This window comes from Glandiceps talaboti, chromosome 10 (genome assembly GCF_964340395.1).
Source record: "Glandiceps talaboti chromosome 10, keGlaTala1.1, whole genome shotgun sequence".
NCBI lineage: Eukaryota > Metazoa > Hemichordata > Enteropneusta > Spengelidae > Glandiceps > Glandiceps talaboti.
The window spans coordinates 7,603,664-7,630,000 of record NC_135558.1 but is presented as its reverse complement, the minus strand read 5'-3'; the positions used below and the strand labels follow the sequence as shown (position 1 = coordinate 7,630,000).

General features: G+C 35.0%; 1 protein-coding gene across 2 annotated transcripts in view; it reads left to right on the top strand.

The window, feature by feature from the left end:
- LOC144440880 (G-protein-signaling modulator 2-like) overlaps positions 1-26,337 on the top strand; it is a 124,569-nt gene that overhangs the window by 26,399 nt on the left and 71,833 nt on the right. For both annotated transcript variants that reach the window (XM_078130320.1, XM_078130319.1), the window contains exons 5-10: positions 2,014-2,137; positions 3,705-3,820; positions 6,514-6,669; positions 9,639-9,747; positions 11,502-11,605; positions 16,009-16,058. In XM_078130320.1, the coding sequence (XP_077986446.1) occupies positions 2,014-2,137; positions 3,705-3,820; positions 6,514-6,669; positions 9,639-9,747; positions 11,502-11,605; positions 16,009-16,058 (659 nt within the window). The remainder of the gene's footprint in view (positions 1-2,013; positions 2,138-3,704; positions 3,821-6,513; positions 6,670-9,638; positions 9,748-11,501; positions 11,606-16,008; positions 16,059-26,337) is intronic.

Genomic DNA, 26,337 nt, shown 5'->3' with positions numbered 1-26,337 from the left:
AGTACCGTGTGGCTAGATGGCAAGTCTGAAGGGTTAGTTTTGTTTGTGTATAAGGTATTGCGTTTCATACACTGACTCTAGTCAAAGGTAAGACCTCAATTACAGTTTCATTTGAAGACCGTTGATTGTCTGCCCCATCACAAACACATGACTTCTTTTTGTTTGATGCGCACGACTTTCTCTCTCAAATCACAGACAAATATCACAACCTAAATTCTAAATCCGTAGATATAAAAGGAGGAATGTTGTTTCAGCATCATGATATTGCAGACAGTCGAGGATAAAAATCTGTGCTGCCTAGATATTGGTATTTGCTGACGTAGTTCACACAGGCAGTCCGAAAGCCAGGCACTTTGTATCAGCCTATGTCTACTCCATAGAGATTGTTATCTAGTGTATACCGTAGATTAGACAGAATCAATACTAATCCATATTAAAAGTACAGAAAAAAAAATACCCATGGCCAGGGGTATCATTTTCAGGCAGACGTATTAGCCACCCACTGCAGTCTTAATGTAATCTATTTTGTTAAGGTTGCCCGTATTTACTTCTATGTTTGTCATTGTAAGACCTTAAAAGCGATGGGTCAGTCGATCGGTCAGTTGGTTAATATATTTTTAAGAGTATGCTGGTGACATTTTCAATTCATAATCGAACTTTAACAGTCTGAATGACTTAGAAGTAATAATCAAAGTCAGGAAGACACTTTGAACCATTTGTTTATGAATTTTCCCAAGTTTTGGCATCAACGATCATTTTTGCTCCGATATACTGACAATCATTGGGTTGCCATCTGACAATCAGTGATGTTGTGACTTTTTACTAATCCTGCCATAGAGGTGTCTACTTTAAAAAAAAAAATAATTTCACCAAGTTGAAGAAATCTAGCATTAATCAGGTCATCAGAAACATAGAACTACGTAAGGCGTCCCTAATCAGTAAGTCTGATCTAGTTAATGAAAACTGAGTTAATAATGCAGAATATTGTATATTATATTACTTATTTACTCCACATCAGTGTGCCATCTAATGATAGCAAAATTTTGTTGTTGTGAGTCAAAATGGGAAAAATAGGATTTCTTGTGAGTCACCACCTAGTAAGAGATATGGGAACACCAAATATTTTGTGTGTCCCTAGAAATTGTGTGTCAGTGGTGCGTCAAAGTGGCTTAGAGTGCACACTGCTCCACATTCAATACAGAGTGATTTCGACTCCACATTCTAAATTGTGAAATTAAAACAATGTTAATAATAATATCTTTGGTGTAATAATACAATCATTAATTTAAGTTACCCAGTGGAACTGGAGACATTAATACCGTCAAAATAAATACTTGACTGTATAAAAGTTGTCTTGTCTTGTTGTGCCTGTTCATGAATATAAAATTACCCAATATAGCAAAGTTTCATGATATTTCATACTATAAAATTTTGTTTTTAATCTGTACTATCTATCCCTGTGAACAATTTCTGAGCATACCCAAAATTTACATCGTCAAATAGTCTGTTGAAATTTAACGCTCCAGCTGTTCTGGTCAGTAGTGATGATTATTAAAATCTGTCTCAGTTAGGAGAATAGAATTTGTATTATATATTAAGTGAAACAAAAGTAAACGGAGAAAACATTCACATCTTGCTGTACACCTTAACAAGAATAACCTAATGTATTTCTGCAATATCAAAATTTGACTTACAAATATGTTATATAAAATACACAATGTATAAATCTTGTATTACTTGTACAGTATGTGGAGCCAATGGAGCCATTGGATGTATAGGATTAATCATTTGTTCAGGTCCAACGTCTAGAGCTCTGCCAGATAACTGGTTTTCACGCCCATATTTCAATCCCAACCAGAACTGGGCTTTGTGCAAAGTAACAATGCAAAGCTGCTTTACGTAGTACTCCTATTTGACAGAATTCACACTTTTAGAATCATTATCTTTTGACTTTAAATTTATAGTTTCTTCGTGTGTATGATAAAACAAATTATATTTTTGTTATCTTTTCAGAGAAAACTTAGCCATTGTGAAGACTCTAGGAGACAAAGCAGCACAGGGGAGAGCATGTGGTAACCTAGGCAACACACACTATCTCCTTGGCAACTTTAGTAAAGCCATAATGTTTCATGAAGAGGTACTTTACAACTTGAGATCTTGATCTGTTACTTTCAGTTATAGCTGTAAAAAAGAAAGAGATCGGCTTGACTTATGATGTTTTATGTACATAACACAGTGAATTTGCTGATATGAAGCAGAAGAAATCACAAAATCTGTCCATTATGAAATCTAGGGAAAATATTCCTACATCATTTTTCATTGAGTAGATACTCAAGGTACCGCTCAGTAAATTCAAAATGACAAGATAGGATGATTATTGTGTAAACTACTGTGATGTATGTCAGCAAGGGCAGCAAATTTATTTTATGTTTCTCATAAAAGGGATGAATCAGACAGACAGTTAAAAAAAATGTTTTTTTTTTTTAAAAAGGTAAATGTATTTGACATGTTGGTGATATTTTCAATTCATTTATTGTACGTTCAGAGTCTGCATGACTCAGAAATGGCTTCAAGAAATGTAAGGTGGATCAGATCATGAGAAACGTATGAAATAAAAAGGACCACCCTAAGGGCTAAAAACAAGATCAAAATTCAAAGGAAAAGTCATTCTGTTCATAACACAATCTGTTATTACTATTTTTACATGTTTAATATTTAACAATCACAGTGCTTTGATGGTGTTGCCCGCATTATGTGAAAGTACATATGTAGGCAAGGGATGCATTATTTATGTACCTTTTATACAATTTTTCTACCAGACCATTCAAAATTCAAATATTTTCCTTGGATTTTGAAAGGTTTGAAATATTCTGAAATGGTTATCTTACTACTTCTAAAATCTCACCTAGTTTTTAATGTAGACATATCTGTATGTACTAGTTTGAACTATATAACGTGGAGTGAATGCTTTGTAAGAAGACTAGAGAGTATTGTTGGCTTAGAATGTCTCTTTTCCATCAATTTGCATTACTATAATACTTCTCACCAAATGCTATTAAACCAGTAGGGTCTACAGACACTCTGCGTTAGTGAACCATAGATACTGTTATCAAATTTTGATAGTTTAAATTGTAGTTTATTATACAGAATGGTTGAAAAGTTATGCCAACGTTATTAAACCAGTAGGGTCTGCAGACACTTTAATAAAGCTAATATAGATATTTTATCAAGTAACCCAATAGTTTGTAGTTCGTTCACCAATAGACTGATTCAAAAGTTCCAACAATTTTATTAGACCAGTAGGGTCTATAGGCACTCAACACAAATGATCCGTAGATGCTGTTATTCAATTTAATAATTTTTGGTTAGTTTTAAATTATCAGCAGATTGGTTTAGAAGATATGTCAATTGAATGTTATTAATCCAGTAGGGTCTACAGACACTTAATGCCATTGTCAAAGAACCATAGATGCTGTTATTCAATTTAATAATTTTGGGTTAGTTTTAAATTGTCAGTTCAAAAGGACTGACAATGTTATTAAACCAGTAGGGTCTACAGTCACTTTATGTCCATTGAAGTAGTTTATGTTTAATGCAATCCAACAATTTGTAATAGTTAGTAACTAGTCTAAGACTGGTTCATCCTATCAAATGTAAACTTGAAATCGTTTATAATGAATGAATGTTCTTTTCCATTCCTACAGCGTCTTGCAATAGCTAAAGAATTTGGAGATAAATCAGCTGAAAGAAGAGCTTATAGTAATCTTGGTAATGCTCATGTATTTCTAGGTGAATTTGAAATTGCTGCAGAATATTACAAGTAAGTACTAAGTGTACAATTATTCACTGGCTTTGATATTAAATGGTGTTATACTGCAGAACACGGAGATTTACCAAAGTCAGTGCTTTCCAGATAGTTTTGACAGCACTCAGGAAGTATGACAAATAGTCAATAAATCTAAAGAAAACATTCAAGTTGTATTCAATACAATTTATTGAAGAATCAAGAATACACACACAATAATAGGCTGTACTTTTTGCAAACTTTATAATCTTGACTTTACATGTTTTTCAGCTCTAAATTTATTTTAGCTGAATACATGCAAAAGCTTTTTCCACTGAAATAAGTCCCGCTAACATACTTTACAATTTGTCATATTTCCATATTCAGCATTGTGAAAGGTCAGTATCGTTGCTAAGGGTGGTAAGTAGGTAAAATCTACCAGGGTTCCCATGTCATTTTACCTTGGTTCCTAAACAAAATTACCATAGACTCTATGGGGAAACAATGCCATTTTTACCCCTTTCTGTTACCAACCTTTAGCAAAAACACTGAAGGTGTCAACAACAGTTGCACTGAATACAGTAGACGGACTGGATGAGTTATTTACAAGTAGTGTCTACTTTCCCCTTGTACTGTCCACCAAGTTTTTCATGCGCCAAAATAAACACATTTTACAGTACAAAACAGATTTTGAGAAAAATCAAATCATCTGATAATTTAACCCTGATCAATTTGAAATGATCAGACAGTAAATTGTACATATCTGTGCTGTGTATTGTTGAATACACGCTGAGCACAGCATGAACATGTCTGAACATTTATTCCAAGTAAACTGTCTAAGGAGGCATGCTGAGAAAATTACTGACTAGGTCTCTTAGAAAATACATGCAAAAAGTTGAATAAACTCTCACCTGTATTTGATACTAGAAATCTGATGTAATGGTTGGGTAGTCAGTGTATTATGTTTGGATTTGCCTGTACCTTTATTTGTTTCTGTTGTAGACTTGGTTGTCACCCCTACATCTGACCAATCTTTCTTCCTGATAATGTCAAATCTTGTACATGTAGCCAATCAGAACTAAAGAAACACAGTAAAATGCATTCTCGTTGGTTAAATTGAACATTTAAAATGGCGTTGTTTAAACGTTACAAGAATCAGTCAGATGTAAGTGCAGTGACTGAGACCAAATCCTGAACATGTAATACAAAGGACAATGCAGGTAAAAAAATGACCTTCAAGGTAAATTACTACATTGGATTTCTATCAGATTGCTGAAGACTCCTTGAATACTTGTGTGCTGCCTCCGTTACAACAAGGAGCCAACTTGAGACACTATTTTATTTTAATCAAAAGATACTTATATTAACTTTATCTAGTATCATTGTATAGTTATATTGATATGTGTATTGAAATGAGTGTAACATCACCATACATCATTGGTAGCTGTATGTATGTATGTATGTATGTATGTATGTATGTATGTATGTATGTATGTATGTATGTATGTATGTATGTATGTATGTATGTATGTATGTATGTATGTATGTATGTATGTATGTATGTATGTATGTATGTATGTATGTATGTATGTATGTATGTATGTATGTATGTATGTATGTATGTATGTATGTATGTATGTATGTATTGTGTGTGTGTGTGTGTGTATGTATGTATGTATGTATGTATGTATGTATGTATGTATGTATGTATGTATGTATGTATGTATGTATGTATGTATGTATGTATGTATGTATGTATGCACATATATCTGTGAGGTCATGATATCAATGGTAATTTTTGGGTGCAATCAACATTTTGTCATAGCATCATTCACTTGGTATGCCTACCAGCTATATCACGTTCATCATAGATTACTCATGATAATAAACTTGTTTGAGTTTAAAATATGTCATTCTGCAGATGAAATGTAAATGATATAGAAAGATGTTCAGGTCAGGCCCTTGTACCTTTAACAATATTTGTCATATGGGACATCTCTGACTCTCCCATTTGTTAATACACCAAGCTTTAAAATTGCTGTAAGTGGTTCAATATTTCTAATCATTGTCAACCTAATTACTTGTCCAACACAGTCGCAGAGTAAAAGTTGGTATGTGTTATGGCTGTGGTCTGTATCATAGCATGGGTCCTTAAATATGCTCTTAAATATTCCCTTCATGTAAGTGATGGTTGCCTAGGAGACAAGAGTCAATTGTAGAGAATGTAGCTTAAATTAATACTATGATGTTTCACAGAAAGTGTCATATAACGTATCCAGGTATTTATGTCAAAGCCATCATAGTTGTAAGTGGAGAATTATCTTGTACTTCACTGAATGAAGTCATAGTGCAGAATACTGTTTCTGGAATAGTCAAGTGTCCTGAAAAGGGAATATGAATATCAAATTATATTCTCAGGAAAATTTAAAAACCACTACTTCGTAAAAAAACCGCATGCTGTACGAATGTGTGAAGTATGTAGGTTTTAAATCATTCTAAATGCATTCTGACAAAAATCAGCTAATAGTATGCTGTTATTCCCCTAACAGGACAGTGAGAGAATTTAATGACTTGATCATTATTGTGGTTGGCAAATGTTGGACTTAAATTGCCCCTCTGAGATTAGACACTTCCACCCTACAAGCATTATTAGCAATTACTCCAAAGCCCAAGTATAATGTCTAACAAAGAAATAATGGCTGTATTTCCATGTTTTTTTTTTTACACAGGAAAACCTTATTGATAGCAAGACAACTAGGTGATCTTGCCATAGAAGCTCAGGCATGTTATAGTTTGGGTAATACCTTCACTTTGCTACGAGACTATGAAACAGCCATAGAATATCATATGAAACACTTAAAGATAGCCCAGCGACTATGTGACAGGTGAGTGAGTAAAACTACAAATCTGAACATGAAATTAATCATCAAATTAAAGATTGTGTATGAAGTATTTGATGATTGTTCTATGACCATGTGACAGGGGAGTGTGTAAAAACCAAATATGACATTCGCCTTGAGTCATTCGAAATCAACAACAATTTACATCATTCAATATAACTTTCATGCTTGCAAGTGTTTTGTTTGTCGGTGAGCATGATGTTTTCAATCTATTCAAATTATATACTGGTTATTTGGTTCTGTTTGGTTTCACTAATTCTAATCTAATACTGATATAATCTTTACACTGATGATAAGCCAAAGCTCAAAACATTTGTAATTTTTTGACTTTCAAGGACTGATTGAATACCATATTATTTCCTCATAATGAAATCAATGTAATCACTAATCTGAAAATTAAAAATGTTCAAAATGATTTCATCCTCAATAAATAGCAAAAAGCTAGAAAGTGTCTAAAAAAGTTTGTTATTATATATACAATAACAAACAATACTTTTAAAAAATGTTGGTAATTTTTTTATTTACAAACATGGGCTTGGTATATTTTGTTTCACATTATTTTTTTCAAGTAGGAAAACATAGAGTTATTTTATAAATTAAAAAGACAAAATAAATAGCAATTTGTCATCCATATTGCCTTATAGTAGATACATCAGGGTTGTAGCTAATGGTTTGATAATATTACCTTGTAACTACTTTAGATTATATATGTGGTGTATTTTTAGTCTTTGTGATTTATTAACAATATGTCAGATTGAAACAAATTACTTTTCACGAGTCAAACATCAGTTTTAATGTGCCTGTTGTTTCATGCTTAAACCATCCCTCCAAGACATATAAGGGTTTATTGCTTTACTAGACCACCATACATTTGTATGCAAAAAGAGTACATAACACGGCTAAAAACGTCCCTCCAAGACAAGCCTGCATCTGTAAATCATGTTGCTTAAAAGTCAATCGAGATGGAAGTTGCCTTTTAGATAAATTCAATAGTTCCAGTTCAAATGTTACAATTTGACTTGTACATGTATATGATGTAATTTCTCACGAACTCTTTAGAAAATAAGAAAACTTAGTTTAAATCAGTACCGAAATACCTCTGGCTATGAAATAATGATAGAACAAGTCTCTATTATGGAGATATGATACAAAATATTGTTTCCCTCATTATTCTAATGTCAATTGTTGGGGGAAATATTATTGGAATGGTGGAAAATGTCCGGTGACAGATTAAATGCATTAGTCTCTGTCCATAATGATGGACAATGTAGGAGATGATATTTCAACATTATAGACTGTTTTAATTGGTGTCTCAACATTTTCAGACAATTAGTCAAATTGTTTGAGTTCAGTAACTTTTATACGTAGAATTGATTGCTACACATCTTATTAGCAATTCACTGTTCAAATATTAAAAACCCATAATTTATTCCAAGGTTCTAGCACTAGTGTTATCCTATCAGTGAAGTCATAGGGATGTCAATATTAATTAGAGTCATTTTTTCTCCAGGACCAACTTTTCAATATCTGTAGACTGCTGTTTTTTCTGTAGTCTTCAAAACAAGACATAAGACACAGTCCCTACATTTGTACATCAAAGCATCCCAACTGAAAGACGCAAATAACAAAACACTGGGACTTCTTAGAAAATAATGCAACACATTAAAACAACTTTTCATAGCACAGAAGAAACAGAAATTTAAAAAGACAAATTGGTCACAACTAAATTGAAATCATGTGACTCGACTCCACAAGGAAGGCTGCAAAATGCGTTGGCCTTGATGATTGCGATATTGAAATATTAGCATCTGTATTCGATGATCAAAGTTACAACTTGGGCCCCCCCAAAAAAATGGGGGAATATTTTTTTCAATACACAGGTCTGTGACTGATGCAGGATCCAATAGTTGATTCCAAAATGCAACAAACTAGCGACCCAAGGGAGGGGGGAGGAATATTGCTAATAACACATATGAAATCCTTCCCTAATCTTAGGGTAATCAACTTTGACAGCATGGTCAAAATTGACCCATCTTGTAGGACTGTATAGTACATTTCATTCTTACACCGTTCTTCAATGATTTACTCATAGGTTCAGTGGGGTTTTAGGTGTGTGTGTGTGTGTGGGGGGGGGGGGGAGGGAAGTCATGTTTAAGATTACAGTACAGCTCAAAAATTGTTTTCAGACTGAGCTAGCGTTTGCATTGTGCTAGCTCAGTGCTAACACCATGCAGGCACTGACATCTCACCAGCATATTGTTAGCAACTGGAAGAGTTGATGCCTGCACCAGGCCAATGTTATTGCACCAGGCCAATGTTAACTCCAAGTCATCTCAGTGCTAACACTAGGCTGGCACTAACATCTCACTAGTATGTGCTAGAAACTAGAAGGGTTAATGCCTGCACCAGTCAAATGTGAACATGAGGCTAGTCTAGTAACAAGCTGACACTGGGCAGAGGTGAGAGGGATATTCATGTGTAGTGGACTACTAGGTGCTAACATCTCACCAGCATGTGTTAACAACTGGAAGTGTGAATGTCTGCACCAGCCCTTTGTGAATATAACATGAGACAAGCCCAGCAACAATAATCTGACATTGGGCTAGTGTCTCACTAGCATTTAATTGCTAGCAGCTGGAAGGGCTGATGTTGGCGCTAGCTGTATGATAACATGAGGCTAATCTAGCAACTAGAAGCTGACACCTCACCAGCATTTGTTAGAAACTGGAAGGGTGAATACCTGCACCAGTCCTTATCTTAAAATGAGTCGAGCCCAATAATAACAGTCTGACATTTGTCTGTTAAATTGGAAAAGATATTGTTGAGCTGTACTGTATGACTTCAATTTTCAAATTAACATTCCCATTTACATATTTTGGTGACAGCTACTCTGTATAGTTTACCATGTTTTTATTTTTTCAAGCCATTTCTACTCTCCGAATTTTGTTTCATAGGGTTGGTGAAGGTAGAGCCTGCTGGAGTCTTGGCAATGCTAACACAGCACTAGGGAACCATGAAAAGGCATTCCACTTTGCGTCTCAACATCTTGATATTTCTAGAGAGGTGAGAGGGATATTCCATGTGTAGTGGAATACAAATATTGCATACCTATTATGTGTGTGTGTGTGTGTGTGTGTGTGTGTTTGTGTGTGTGTGTGTGTGTGTGTGTTTGTGTGTGTGTGTTTGTGTGTGTGTGTGCGCGCATGCATGTGTGTATGTATGTGTGTTCGTGTGTAGGGTGTGTGTTTGTGACTATGTGTGTAGGGTGTGTGTGTGTGACTGTGTGTGTGCGTGGGTATGTGTGTGTTGAGTTGCAAATGTTATGCGGTTGCAAATAATGTTAAGAAATGTTGTATTTAATTTATTCTTCCCTTTATTGTGTACACTCTGCACACTCATGTTACCATAGTGATGTTACCATGGCAAAGTTTCACATACTCTATCTGTGAAATCATTACAAATGTGCATACATACAAGAATGAACGTTCATGGACTCTAGGCTCATAGTGTCAAATGAAAATGTGTACTCATAGAATCAAAACATAACAGTACATTGTAGTACACATCTGATGATGCTGACAAGACACCAGCAAAAATTCAGGATTTACATCCGAGAACTTTTTTGACTCTTGGAGTAGAAATTTTCATTTGAAACTGTATTGCTATCAAATGTTCAATTGGCAATGATTTATACATAGAACAAGGAGAGGGTAGTGAAATTAGCTCCAGATAAAAATCTCAAACACAGCAGTGCTTTGTTTGTGCCCTTTCCCACTGTGACAACGGATATGCTGTACAGGCACACTGAACTAAATATACTGATATTAATTTTGTGGAATAAAGAACCGTAGCCTGAGGGTAACCTTCACTTTGTACATCAGATGATAGTGGGGTGCAAACAACGGCGAATCTTTCAGCTTGCATCAAAATATTATCAGGGGGAACTTTGTCACAAAATTCACGACCACACCTACAGTAATTAATACAATGACTAATAATTGCAATGCCATATTTAGTGTTCTTTCGTTATTCTCCCAGTCGCACCACTTTGCATTTTGAACTCACTATAGCCGCAAGAGTTACAAGTATAGGAAACCGTGCCACTCCAGGTACCACTGTTACCATGACTAGGAGTGTCACCAAGAGTTTCTCCATTGTGTTAGCCCTGACGTAGTTCATTAAATATAGCACAGGGCCAATACTATTAACTGGTATCATCCAGATAAAAATAAAAGTCACTTAAAAATAGATGTTAAGAATATATTGTCAACATTTTGGGAAATAGAAAATAAGTTGAAATCACCACAGATTTGGGTGCTGTACTGTTCCTGTAAGTATAAGGTAAACAATTACATGTAAATATTTACTTACCCCCTTTTCTGTGTCTTATGATATAGTTTCAGATTGTACCTTAATTTTGAAGTCATCTCTCTAAATCATTTCATATGTTTGTTTTAAGTTGACAAGCTTGGCAGTTGTTTGTATTTCATATGGTAACTGTAATACATTAATAATGTTTATTTTGCTCTTTAACTACATGTACGTGTATCCTTTAACTGTCACCCCCACCCCCAGTCTGTCAGATTGTTTTATGGTGCACAAACCCCTGATACTGTATTGCAATGGGGGGGTTTCAAAACGTATCTTTTGAAAGGGTCCCCCTCCTCCCTTTTCCCGTCTGTGATTTTGCTATAAAACCATTGTGGTCAAACCCCCTCACTACATTTTGACAGGCTTCCCCTCCCCTCTCCCCAGTATATATCTTTTTGCAAAACAACCATGATACATAAACTCCTCATATTTGATGTTTTTGACAGGTTGGAGACAGAACTGGTGAGGTGACGGCTCAGATGAACTTGGCTGACCTTAGGTCTATTCTTGGTATAGAGACAAATGGACAACGTTTAAAGAAATCAGAAAGGTAAGTAAGTTTGATGTCTGCTAAGTATGCCAGGACTTCACTTTGGCAAGCTGACATTCATACCAGGGACCTACCTACTGTATGTACCTGTCCTCATGAGAACTCCAGACACTAACAATTATTACCCCAGACACGGATCTATAGCCGCACATCTGATCGCTATACTTCCTCAACTCCCTTGGAGCATAGAATCCATTGCAGCCTCTATGAGAACGTAGGATGAAAGCATTCACATTGTAACCTCTATCATACCAAGTCTCCAATTTTACAGCTGGGCTGACCGGGACACAGTCGCAGTGCAAATCTTGTCCAAGGACTTGGCCATTGATAAATAAACCACTGTGACAAGGCCTGAACCTGCAACCTGCAGATTCCAAGCTGCCCACACTCTAACCACTCAACCATCATGACTCCACAGGGTATCTTATACATTGTTCTCCTTGAACAAAGAAACATGGATGACAAGCTCCCTCGTAATTTCTAGGCACTTTCTTGATAAATGAGAATCAAACTCCAAACCTCTTTATTAAGCGCAAATAGCTACTTGCCTCCAATTTCCCCTTCGTGGTCTCCAACAGCTCGACAGCTACATGTACAGAGGTATGTGTATAACCAGTCTCTGAGACCTCTTGTGAGAAAAAGCCTTTGGAAAACTCTTTGCCAGATGCATTTTGTGCTTCAATTTTCATACACTGTTAGCTGTAAGATTATTGTCCTTTCAGAGGACAACAAATACAGAATGCTGTAAATAAAGTTAAATAAATAAACAACATATATATGTATTTAGACATACTGGTCCTCACTTCTGGTCCTGAGAAGGTCTGTGAACAGCACTCCTAGTGGCCAAACCATGAAATCTTTTTTCTTTCTAATAACCAGAATGTGATGGGAAATTATCCACATAGACCTGATTTCTGTCTTCTGAGACTTGTCTTGGTGTTACTATTTCAAGAAGCTCCACATTTGACCTGATTTCTGTCTTCTGAGATTTGTCTTGGTGTTACTATTTCAAAAAGCTCTAGACTATACCAAGCCTTACCAATGCAGTCTGGATTTGGCTTTAATAGTCTTTAAATTAAACATTTCCCAAATTTGTATAGAAGAACAGTGATGCTCAATTTAGCCTTACCAAACAGTGTAGGTTTACCCAGGGTACTGGTTTCCTCCTGCTTTTATAATACTTAACACTTGGGTGTTACACAAGTGGTGTCTATTTGAATTTGATAAAATATCTATTATGTATTTATTAATAAATAGAATCAGAAAGTAGTATCAATTTGACTTGGAATTCAAAAAGTCGTCACAGAAAGATCAAAGCAGTTCTCGGCGATGATATCCCTATTAACTAAACATGATTCTGTTTGCAGACATGGAACTCAAAATATACACTATATAATCTAATACAGGGGTTCACCATACTAGACAAAGATATTATATATTAAGTAAATGTATGCCTAAAATATAGGATTTACCTTTGTCCACGAATTCAAGCCACAGTGACTCGGCATTTGAAATTGATAAGTTGTAGGTTGGTGAAACCTTGTATGTACTTATAGTGTAGTTTATACTGACTTTGTCTCAGTCTACCCAATTTCCTGTATTTTCTCACTGTCATGATACACCTTCTATAGTTCAAACACCCAGGCTCTATATCTCCCAGGCATCAGTGTTAGAGTTAGGATTTTTACTAATCTGTAAGGTAAGCCATGATAGAGTGCCCTCACTCATCAGTCAACCCCTTTCACAGAGGGGATAGAGCAGGCTGATGAGGGTGGAGCGACATAATGTATCTTACAGTCTAGGTTTTTACAAAATCATCCATTCGAAACAAACTATTAAAACAGGATATAATGAAAGCATAAAGATATTGGGAGGACTATAGGTAATAATATATTCTACTCACAATATTTAAAATAAAATTTAAAAAAAAGAAAGAAGTAAAATTACATGAAGATAAGTAGTTGAAGATTTAGGAGACATGTCCAAGAACTTAAAGTCAGATGAAAACAGTAGCAGGTACTTGTTGTGTTTGATTTTGATATCAATTTCATTGATAAATAAACACCTGTTGATTCTGGTTACTTTAACAAGTGATGTACATGTAGTTGAAATAGTAGGAAATTCAAGAGACTGGTTATACTTCAAGAGGGGCTTGAAATCAGATGAATACAATAACCTGTGTTTGATATCGATGTCAGTTTATTTAGGAAATAAACACCTGTTGATTCAAGTTATTTTAACAAATGAAATATGCATGTTGTATAAATCATAGAAAATTCAAAAGGCTGGTCATTTTTCAAGAAGGACTTGAAATCAGATTACTATAGTAGCCTATGTTTTATACTGATGTCTATTTCAGTGATGACTAAACATCAAGTTACCTTATTAGTGAAATATACAAATACTTTTGGTATCTAAATTTTGAGAATACATCCCAAAATAAAGATTGAATATTGCTGATACAAATTTAAATTTTGAACATTTATGATACAATTGCATCTATTCAATATAGAAAATTCTAGACAGTCACCGAAGGTTATCTATGAGCATCGTCTGATGGATGTTCCCATAGCGACATTGCATCACTGTTGTTGCTAGGAAACCACAGTGATGCAGTGATGTGCTGGAAAATGGCAATGGTGTCCATGATCACCTAGTAACAACACTATGGTTTCTGTGGATATATATATCACCAAGTTGTCACTGTACAGGCCTCTGTCCATTATATGCATTTGAAAGAGTCCTTTGTGTTTTGATTGTATATCAACTGTGATGAACAATCACACAATCATGTAATCTAGTAAACTGATATTGCTACTCACACAGTCAGAAAATCATTGAGTATGATAATAATTTTCTAACTCTGACTAGCAATATTTTGAACCAAGAGTGCAAATACATTTATTTTTGATACATATAATCTATTGTTTAAAAATTGACATAAAATATTTGCTGATTTGATATAATACAATAACTTTTATGGATTTGGACTCTTGGCGTTATCCAACAGATATGGAATCATATATATTTAAAAAGTGTAATGTTATCTTTTCTGAAACTGAAGTCCTCTTGGGAATCGATAGCGCCTATCACACCACAAATGGCTGGAATATTATTTGTCTCCTAAGAGATTTGTTTATAATCGTAAAATGTCAGGGATCATTCCAATTATTAACATTTTATTAGAAAATATTAGATATTATAGAAACGTCTTGGTTTGTTTTGCAAATGAACCCAAGGCAAAACGATGCATAGCAAGTCTCAATGAATTTTTGCTCTAATTTTTTTTAATTATTTGCTGCTGAAATTTAGATGGTAAATCAAATCTGCAACTAAATACAATTAATCAGTTTTTGTAATTTTCCTTAACTAGTTTTTTTTTCACAATATCGTGGGTTTTTCTTTCTTTTTTTCTTATGTCTTACTCCCCTCTTTTGATCTGTAAACCTTTTCTCCTGTTTTGTTTGTTCTTCGTCCTGTGCCTGTCTTCTGTTTTTGTGAAATATTTTCTTTGAAAATGTTCAATAAACATCAAAATAAAAAAAATAAAAATTCTTTTATACAAGAAAAAATCCCGATGGCAGTGAATTAGTCTGAAATGTCCATCCATTGGTCTGTTTATGAAACGACTGACTAGTCAGTCATCATGTGTCTGAACACACATAGACCTGTTGCCAGTTCCAAGATGCATCGTGCGTCTCTCCATACAATGCCATCCACACTGTACACGCTGAGGGGTTTGCACACGCTACTCAGTGGGATGGTTGTCACCTGACCGTACCCTGGGTTCACCCGTAAAATCCTTCTCTGTCATTGATGGTGTTTAGTCTTTGTTCTATAAAATCACTCATAATCAAAGAGGTCAGCATGTCTTTCCATCATTTCCTGATGAAAATGTTATTTCAAACGTAATAAAAACAAGACAAGACTAAACGTAACAACATAAGTGACGTCCTGTCCCGCAATGCATCTTGGGAACCGGAAAATTGACTGTTGTAATGTACAGGCGTGAGAGAGTGCATTGTAATATAAGCATAAGAAATGCCTGGATCTTTCAGACTAGCAGTGAATTCTTTTTTTAGTAATTTCTACATTTCAATTTTCTGTCAGTTAATAGGAGAACAATATCAAGTAGAAATTTAACATTCAAATGATATATTGTGCTATATTAAAAGTATAGTGTGAATGAATTATGAAATATACAAGTTATTAACTTTTTTTTGGTATGTAATACTTCCAGAAACCATATTTGTGAGTTTTTTTGTTTATTTTCTTCCAGCAACCCATTTTTTCAAAATGTTTCTCTCTTCACTGTCCAGGTTTACAAATTAGTTCTTTCATTTCTTCTCATAGACCCACATTTTTTTAATACAATTTTTACAAGTATTTCTTTTTTCTTGTAGTGACCAAAGCTTGAATTCACCATCAACACCTGAAAAGGACCAGGCAGTTGGTAAGTGTTACGTTACTTCTTTCAAATGTTGATATGTGAGAAATGTGAGCTTTGATTGGGTGAGGTTACTTGATAAGCCTGTGTCAAAATGTCAATCCTTACAGTTTTATCAAAATACAAGTTCCTGTAGAAGTTGCCCCTCATTGTGTACCCATCCCATAGGACTAGCCCCCACAATGGAACATTCCGAACATTCATGGTATTGTTATTCTAATTACTGCATTGTCATTCAGATGACCAGTATTGATTCCTAGTAACTGTACTGCAGTGTAACAACAATAGACTATTTCCCAGCTCGCTTGTCAGTGGTTTACAAATTCAAAATAAATCAATCTCTCGAGTGGTGTAAATACATAGTGTTATGTACCTCTCTGCCTGTCTGTGATAGCGGTGTACACTGTGTTGGCTAAAAAACAGCATGCTATCATCGTCTGACACGTAGTAGCTGTGTGGTCATTGGTATTACTCTAGTATTGTATTTTGTATGTGGAAGATTGGTTGGCAAATGTCTGTGAGTACAGTTCGATGTTTAGTCTTGGCATGACCATGTCGTACAGGTGTTATAATACAAACTGTGGTGATTTGTATACTGTCATCTCCTAATGATGCCCTATCTAATCAGTACCGACAAAACTGTCTGTGTTTCTGTTCTTTTCTGATATTGGTGTTTGTTATGTGTATAGGTCATGAAAAACGTTTGTGACTTTGACTGTCAAATTCACATACAAGTTTTTAATATATTTGATAACAGGAAGATATCAGTACAATATATCATTGAAAACTATCGGCAACCTTAGACGTTTCTATTGATATGATAATGTCATATACCATGTGTATGTATACCCATTGGTTTTGAAAATTTTTACTATTCTGATTGTCAGTGCAATAATTTCTCAATATCCCATATGGTGAAGATATCACAACAATATCATAGTGCCCAAAAAATTATTCTTAACTTTTTAATTTTAGTAATTAAAGTTTATCACAATTTTAGTTATTTTTTCATTGATATAAAAATAATGTTATTATTTGCCATATGTGTGCACTGGTAGGTCTATTCCTGATTGCAGATGGAATAAATCTGGACTTGATTCTGACAACGTCTCATTCCTGCTATAGTGTATTAGGGGAGAATGTCAGAGTCCTGTACTCCGTCTACATGCAGGACTATAATAGGTCGTAAAAAAGTAGGCAATTATGTTGATAAATTCTAATACAGGTGTTCAATATCCTATAGTGAGAACCTATTTAGAGCAATATCATGGCACCTCAGGAATGCACTTAGCTTTTGTTATTGAAGTCTGTCATGGTCTCAATTCAGTTCTATTGATAAAGCTATTTACCATGTGGAGGTCAAACATGTTTGATAAGTGTGATTGTCAGTTCAAATACAAGTTGTCTGTGTCCCATATGGCAATGTATTAAATACAAGAGGAGATAACAAATATCGTAGGGCCAAAAGAATGCCCAGAAAGGATATAAACAGAGTTGGTGTGTTTTTGTCAAACGGTAAAAAATGACAAATAAAGTTAGAAAAATATGAACCACACATGATTTATTAAAGGCCCATTAATTCATATTTTTTATTAAAATAAAAGCCCTGAATTTCAGTAATGGACAATAAATTTTGCCTGGATTATGTGTTTGTGGGGTAGCCATCGGTGACATGATTTTCTGATGTGGCTATACATGTAGAGGGTGTTGCCTATGGTAGCGAGATCCATAAATATAGATCAGTTGGTGAGAAACATAGCAAAAATGTAGAGCTGCCACAGAAAAAGACAAAACCATGTGGTTCAGAGAACTAGGACACAGTATGTATCATATTGTATACACTACTGTTACTGGTAGTCCTGACTGATAGATAGACAGACAAATCAGACAGACAGGTAGGCAGGCAATCAGGCAGGCAGACAGACAGATAATCTTTTATTCGTCCAATCAATTGTAGAATGGTTGCCATGGAGCAGTGCTCTACTACCAAAGTGTTGTTAAGGCAGGAGGAAACTGGCGTAACCATGGAAAACCTGCATTGTTCAGCTGGGTCAAACTGAGTGTGGCCCTTCTTACATATAGACCTAGATAATTTTTTGAAGTCAACCCCAGCCAACGTTTTGAACCCAGACTACAGAGGTGTACACGTATGAGCTGGGTTTTTTTTTTTGGCCACTGACATCCCCCCAAACCCAAACCTCTTACCAACTCTCCCTCTCAATGTGTATATCACCCATTAAAATCATTAATAATACCCAGCACCCACCTAACCTATTTTCATGGGGAACATGGTTTCAGTTCAGTTTTATTGCTTATCAAGTTAAAAAAAATACCAACCTATTTTTCAGGTAGGAATTTTTTCAGTTTAAATGTTGTGTGGCCTGGCAAGGCAACCAACCCATTTTTTGAGGAAAATAATTATTTTTTAGTTCAGTTTGAATACCTTTGTAGCAGACCAGAGACCTGGCTATCTGACTCAACATACTGGCTTGACAGTTTCCAATGACGTTTCCAACAAGCCATAGTCAGGTGTTTGGGCTACTCTTACTGTTCTGTTCCGAGTGATCGCCACCTTCCCACATTTGAACCTGTGTAATAGACAATCCCATTGAATGTCGACAATATTGTAAGGTTTTCACAACCAATCAGTACACTTCAATTTCTCCCGTAACACTCACCCTGATAGGCCAATCGAAAGTGCGAGATTCAAACGCGATTGTCTATACTCAGGTTCAGATGTGGGACGGCAGCTATCACTCAGAACAAAATAAGCGACACAAAATGATGGACATATAGAGGTAAATAAAGACATCTATATAGCCGCTTTTACCACATCAGATTTTAATCAGATTGCCAATATCCTAGTAAAGGTTTGTTTGCATATAGGTTTAAAGCAACATGTCCACCCAGTTCATAATATGTAATGTGTGCATGTCACCATTTAGTTTGACATAATATACACATCATATTGCTCTTAGTTGACCCAGACAACTAATGGGTTATTACTATGTACATATATTCCTAGTCAACTGCTGTAAGCAAGATTAATGTGTGTCAGAAAATGTGTGCGTTGATGTGAAAACACAGCATGCTGCCAGTAAATCCAACACAGTTTTCATTTTGAAGTGACAGTTGAATAGAAAAGTGTACAAAATTTATTTCTAATAGTTTAATAGACAGTTCCCAGGAAATGGTCCTAAAGTTTAATTATCACTAAACATTGAGTGCTACTTGTCGATTTTTGCTTTCAAAATAAAATCTGCGTACTAATTACAATTTGATAAATTTGATATTATGATCAGGGTTCGCACGGTCCTGGAAAACCCTGGAAAACCCTGGAATTTCAAACCCTCCCTGGAAAACCCTGGAAAACCCTGGAAAAATGCGCCCTACCCCTGGAAAACCCTGGAAAATGATCATGTTCAATCGATCGATTAATATTGACGATCGTCATGTCCGTGCTCGAGCCACCCATTCATATGATTCTGAATCTCGTAAATGTGAAATCGTGAAAATATTTTCAAAGTCATTCGCCACGCTGGGTGATGAATTAAAATTCACGCCGATTGAACCCAGACAGTCAAGCGATCGTTCCACGAGACACTTTGCCCCACAGACCGTGCGTATTAGTTGAATGGGCGCCGCAGTGTTTCTTTCGATCTTGCATATATTGCTACTCCGTACATCTCCCAGTCGTCATTTCAGGGACATGATATTGTAACAGTCCCGGCCGGGGTAACATGTACAGTAGGTCTGTTAACAAGATTATCGTAACACTGTAGCGAGTATCAAAGCATCATCAACCTCGATTAGAAATTGTTACAAGTTCGGCGCACGAGTCGACTGATACTACTACAAGCTAGGGCTAGGGCCTAGGGAAGTGCAGTTGAATTTCCGGGTTGTGGAAGTACGGTTGTGACTTTTATTTTGTCGATAAATGGGTATTTGTGTTACATGTTCTAAAAGAATAAACTACTGTTTTATGTTGTCGGTACAGTAACATTCGTCAATGGTCAAATTTGAGTTGAAATCGCGATGTTCCGCAACTCGTGGCATCGGTACATAAACATCGAGACGCAAGCGATGAATGTATTTAGTTATTCATAGCTCGAAATTTCGTTACGTAAATGACGTTTTTATTCAAAATTTTGAAGAAAAAAATTATTTTAGGTGACTTATAAATCTAGTAACATCAAACCATACAATAACGAGGACAAACTTTAGTTTTTGATTTATTTTTCTGGATATGTCTGAATTAGACTGACGAATGCTGCGACTCAATCTTACACGATCAATGCACCAGCTTGACGAAACGGCTACTTAGGGGGTAGGATAGAGGTTTCTCCGTTAATCTTAGCGTGTAAACGTGGTTTTGAGACCAATATCTTGCATAGTGTCGATTGTCTTTAAAATGTTTTGTGACATATGGGAACTGTTGTTGATTTTTCTCGTCCACATCAGACAATTAGATGTCATTCAAAAAATATACTTTAGTGTCAACACCCCTGGAAAATGGCCAAAATCAATATGAATACCCCTGGAAAACTGACGAAAAACCCCTGGAAAGTCCTGGAATTTTGTTTTGCTTTAAGTGTACGAACCCTGTATGATATTAATAATTCATTGTAAATTATCCTTTGTTTGCTAAACGTTTAGCAAAAAATCTCACTTGAGTCGAATGCTTGATCATCACTAAAAAGCTATTTTGTTAGGTATAGTGTTCATCATGCGTGTATATTTTTGCCATCAAAATATAACCATGCATCATAAATGATGTAAATGATGTATGTAATAAATCATAATATTTTTAATATGCCACGGTTTCACATAATTTAAAAGTAGATGGAGAAATTATGGCAGTAGTAGGTGGATAATTCCTGTCACTACGAAATTGCCTTCAACCAATTTTCACATCATTTCTCCACAATTCTGTGGATAGCTTAGCCGATAGGTGGATAAATGACAAAAGTAGGTGGGTAGTTTCTCCGGCTACCGGCTGCTAATGAAATCCCTGAATTTGAGTTTTCTTTGCAGAAATTTGGCCAGAATTGATATTTTATTCTTGGTCATCACTAAAATGGTATGTGTCATGCTTGTTGTTCTTAGCTATTGAAATATGGCATATTAAAAATGAAATCTAATAAATCAGATTGTAATATTTTAATTTGATTTATATTTAGATTAATTGACATTTAGTCAAACTGTACTTCGAATAATTGATCATCACAAAAAAATTGCATTCGTGTGATGATGTTTTAATTAAAAATACTGAAATCATTTTCATTATAAAGCGTTTTCATGAGTTTACATAATAGGTCGTCAAGCATTTATGACCATTTACATAGAAACACTAAAGATGTAACGATTTGCAAATGATGCTGTTGCACACACTCAAACATAATGATGTAGATTAAGAACACATATAAATATGCCATTGATGGTTGGGGTCATTTCTTAGGTCAAATAGGTGCGTTTTGAGTTGTTGGATTTTGAGCATTTTAATATACATGACACCGTTTTCGAATCTCTCTGGGTTTTTTCCCTGTTTACACAGTCTGCAGTTTCAAATGAAAATGAATTGTTTTCAAAACAATCCACTTTCAGCAATGTTTTCACATTGTTGCATGCATTTTCCATGTTTTGCCTCTTATCTCCAAAAGTTTGTACACATGGACACCATTCAGACAGCATCAATGGTAAGCTTTCTAATAAGATATAGGCCTTTGACCTTGACAAACATTTTCAAGGTGAAATGAGCGAAAAACTTTTTTTAATGTTAACTCAAGAAGTAGAATACACAAAGACTCCATTTAAATGTCTATACCCCTATAAGCAAAGGTATTCTTTGTATTCCTTGACCTTTGACTGTGACCTCCATATTCAAGGTCAAATAGCAAATGGTCAGTGAATCATGAAGTTTTGTATCTAGAGACACCTTTAAATTTGCACAATAACTTTGTCATACAACACACCAGTTGGGGGGTATGTCTTCTTTGAAGACTTGTTTATAATAGTGTGAAGGACATCAAAGAAAAGAAAAGAAACGACATTTGTGATAGATTTTTCTCAAAATTAAACCCAACAATGGTCAAAATTAAAAGTTAATTTCATTTCCTATCCTTGTTGATTTTTGCAATCAAAATGAACCATATGTTGTTGAAACTGAATGAATCAGCTCGAAATATTGTAATTTATCAATTTAGCCAAAAATTAATTTCTCATGCATAATCAATTTCAATTGATGTCATTATTACATGTTGATTTTTGTAATCAAAATTAAATATTGAAAGTGTGCGTATCAGGTTGCAGTATTTCAATTTATCGTAATCGTAGACTGAATAGAAATGTAAACAAAATTTATATCTAATTTTTCAGCATCAGTAAATAATTTGTTTGATTTATTCCAATTGGTGTTATTAAACTGAAACCATGCCATATCAAATGAAATTAATATTTGGAGATTGTTCTTCCATGAAGCAATCACTGGATGGAACGTACTAGTCCTCAAAGATAGGGGAGGGACAGAGAGGGGATGAGGGATTGGGAGGGAGGGAGGGAGGGAGGGATGAGCTAGCAGTGCGAAATCCTGTGTTTTTAACATTTTTCAACATTTGCTTCTAGGAGAAAATGTGGATGAAAATTATAGAAAGTGTGGAATGTGCTTAAGTTTGAATTAAAATTTGTACTGTGTACGAAGTCTGAGACTGGGTAGAAATGTATTCATCACACAGTGTAACTTAGTAGAGTGATACATAGACAGACAGACAGACGGTGAATGAAACAGAAATTTACTGAAGTCATGTGTTCAGAGATAATCCTGAGCCTGGGTAAGAGTCCTTGGTAAAATGATCCCTGTCAGTGGAAATATATTCTGTTGAAAAATAGTGTAATCAACTAGAAATTATATCGCTCTGGGGTAAGATTATGGTACGTATGACAGGGGACATGTAGACTGTCACCTTGTGACACGACACCTATGCATCATCAACACATTGTTTGCTTTGAAGTGTTAGCAGTTTGATTCATACATGTATCAGCGTCTATAGTGTGGCATCGGGGGAACCGGAATTACGTTCAATCTATTCCCCTCGCAATCAGACGATATACACCGTGTGTCTCAATACCCATGTGATTCTCACCACTAACGACCTTATGTTGGCTGGGTTATCACTACTATGCCCTCATCACACTCCACCAGGGAAACCAATCATCAAGGCAAGTGGTATGTCCAGGGATGTTGATATTTGCCTTCAGTTATTTGATTCACAATAGACTTGAATGGACGTCATAGCGTAGCTCCCAAATGTGTGATTGTAACGACCTGTATTCTGTTACATTGTGTATATTAAATCCTTATCTAGGGCCTAGTAAAGGTGATTGGGAACGGATTTACATTGACTGTAATTTGTTGCAAAAATGTAGACGTGCATGAACTACTTATTCATTAATCATATAGGATTAGGTATATACGACAGGGTGGAGTGCAAAAATCGGCCACAATTGAGTGTAAAACCGCTATTAAAATCATAGCATCCAGTTACCTGATTCAAAGAGATAACAAAAACTAAAAAATTGCATCCCCATGATTTCCACCATGTGTAAATTTTAATAAGAATTTTCAAATTTGATAATTGAAATGTATTACTCTGTCGCCATCTGGGTTCCCTTATTATATATTTACAAGCTGTTCATAAAATTGTTTGACAGTCAGAATTCCACCTCAGTTTAATTCATCAAATGCTGTGTGAAAAAACAAACATATTTTTTAAAACGGTGATAAAATTTAACATACTGTTCAACATATGCGATGATAGATTTACAAAAATGAGGTATTCTATTTGTGGTGAACTAGATTTTTAACTGTGAATTATTGTATGTTGTGACTTCAGGCAGAGGATAAAGGCTTTATTATTATTTTACCCCGTATAATTATTTCTGTTCTTAAGAATGGTTTATCTTTTCTTTTTTGCTAAAGTTTCTGTTTTCGTTTGATATCAAATACTAAACATATCTTGCAGCAATTTGCATAGAATACAATATTTTACCATGAAAGTAATGGCAAAGACATCTATATGCCACAAAATCAAACAGGGAACATGCCCTACTAAGTATAAGGTACTATATAAATTACAAAATACAACTATTAATCATTTTTAAATCATTGTTATTATTAATTCACATTTTTATAAAAAAAAAAAGAAAAAAGAAAAAGCAATTTACCTTTATTGAGACAATATTTTTGGACTACTTTTTTTTATTTTTTTTATTTTTATAACTTATAAGGACTACTTTGTTTAGTTTTTACCTTTTTCAGCCATACTTGTAATTTTTTTTTTCGTGCAGTACCTTTTGATTTATTTCAAATGCGAAGCACCTATGAGCACAGTCGTGGACATATGGCACTATATAGATATTTTATTATTATTATTATTATTACTATGATAGAACAGATATAAATTTACCGTAAATTCGAGGGTATGCAGACTACAATTAATTATTATATTATAAATTTGAATATAATGTAATTATTGCTATGTTTATATGATAGTAAATATGGATGGAGATACAAAACCTTGGTCTAAAGCTGGCTGAAGAACATTTTGATATTTCTTTCAGATCTTTTGGCATTTCTGTCATAGAAATCCCAGAAAACTTTAAGAAATACTAAATTCAATTCCATATAAAGGTCATATGCAGCAGTTATTGTTGATTTGACTGTTGCAGGATCTCTGTTAGCTTTAAGACCATTTCAAGACACTTTTTGTTTTGTATTTAGAATTTTTTTTCCTTTATTTCCATATGGGCACAAGTAGGTGTACATTTCAAGACAATTTTATGTCTTTCTTGTTCATATAAGTGCTTGCCAATTATTAAACTGGATCGATGTAAAGTAAATATTATAATGTATAGTATTTTGATGAATGCACTTTTTGCATCGTCGCAAACCATGGCCTGTTTTACAGCACTGTTCTTAACGCGCCGCCCCACTTATTTCGAAGTGTAGTGGAAGAGATAACAGCTCTGGTTTGCGAGAATGACTTTCTGCTACAGATACAGATTTTGACCTTGACCTTAATGTTCAAGGTCAAATGCTAAAGTGGGTAACATAGTTAGTCCTAGATTAATGATACTGTGATTCACAATTTCCAAATCCGATTGTGAGGGCTACCCAACAAATTTACTGTAAAAGGTTTTTCCATAAGCCAGACTTTAGATCCAGATCACATTGTTTATGGAGTAGCGATCTTGACCTTGATATTCGAATCATGGTCAATGCTAGATCAGCTAATATAGTTTCGCCATAGATTTATGATATTGTGATTCGTTTTAGTTCTTATGGTCTTACCATAAGGGCTACACAACACATTTAGATTTACTATTAAAAGGTGATATCAGCCAAACTTTAGACCCACATCACTGTACTAAAGTTTATGAGATATCGATCGTGACCTTGATCTCCAAGGTCAAATTCCAAATCAGCTAACATAATTTGAGCCTACATCCTTAACATTGTGATTCATTACTTCTTGAGGTCTTTAACAAAACTTAGCTAAAAAGTTATTGTAGTATAAATTGAATCCAGTCCACAGCCTTCAGATTACTGCATTTATGAGGTACTTGAAAACACTCCAGTTTGAAGTACAGGTGTCATTGTTTACTTAGCTCTGATTTTTATGTCAATACTAAATCATGTATGGTGCTTAGATGTTTATTATAGAGGGCAAGGTTCAGAGGTCTTATCAGCTACCATGCAATCCATCTTTCTGTATTCTACTACTGGGATGGTTCTACGTTGTCTGATTATACAATTATGTTTTGATTTTTTTTGCACTGGTCTGCAGACTGTCTACTTTCAGATAACAGTCAAAATCAAACAAAATGTGAATTTTTCAAATCTAAATTTTGACAATAGTCATATGTCACCTTGTTCTTCAATGATGTTACTTTTTGATTTTTTTCTGTACTGGCCTTCCAGATTGTCTAACTTCCATATGGCAGTTGAGTCAGTCTCAGTTATACGGTGAAGGTTAGCGTGGCCGGCTTGGAATCTGCAGGTTGCAGGTTCGAGCCTCCTCACTTCCATTTGTTTCTGAATAGCTAAATTCCTTGGGCAAGATTTGAACCATGATTGTGCCTTAGTCAACCCAGCTGTATAATTGGGGACATGGTAGGATAGAGGTTACAATATGAATGCTCATAAAATCCTATGCTCTTATGAAGGCTGCAATGGATTGTATGCTCCCCAGAGTGTTGAGGAAGTATAAAGGGCCGTTGAGCTGCCGTT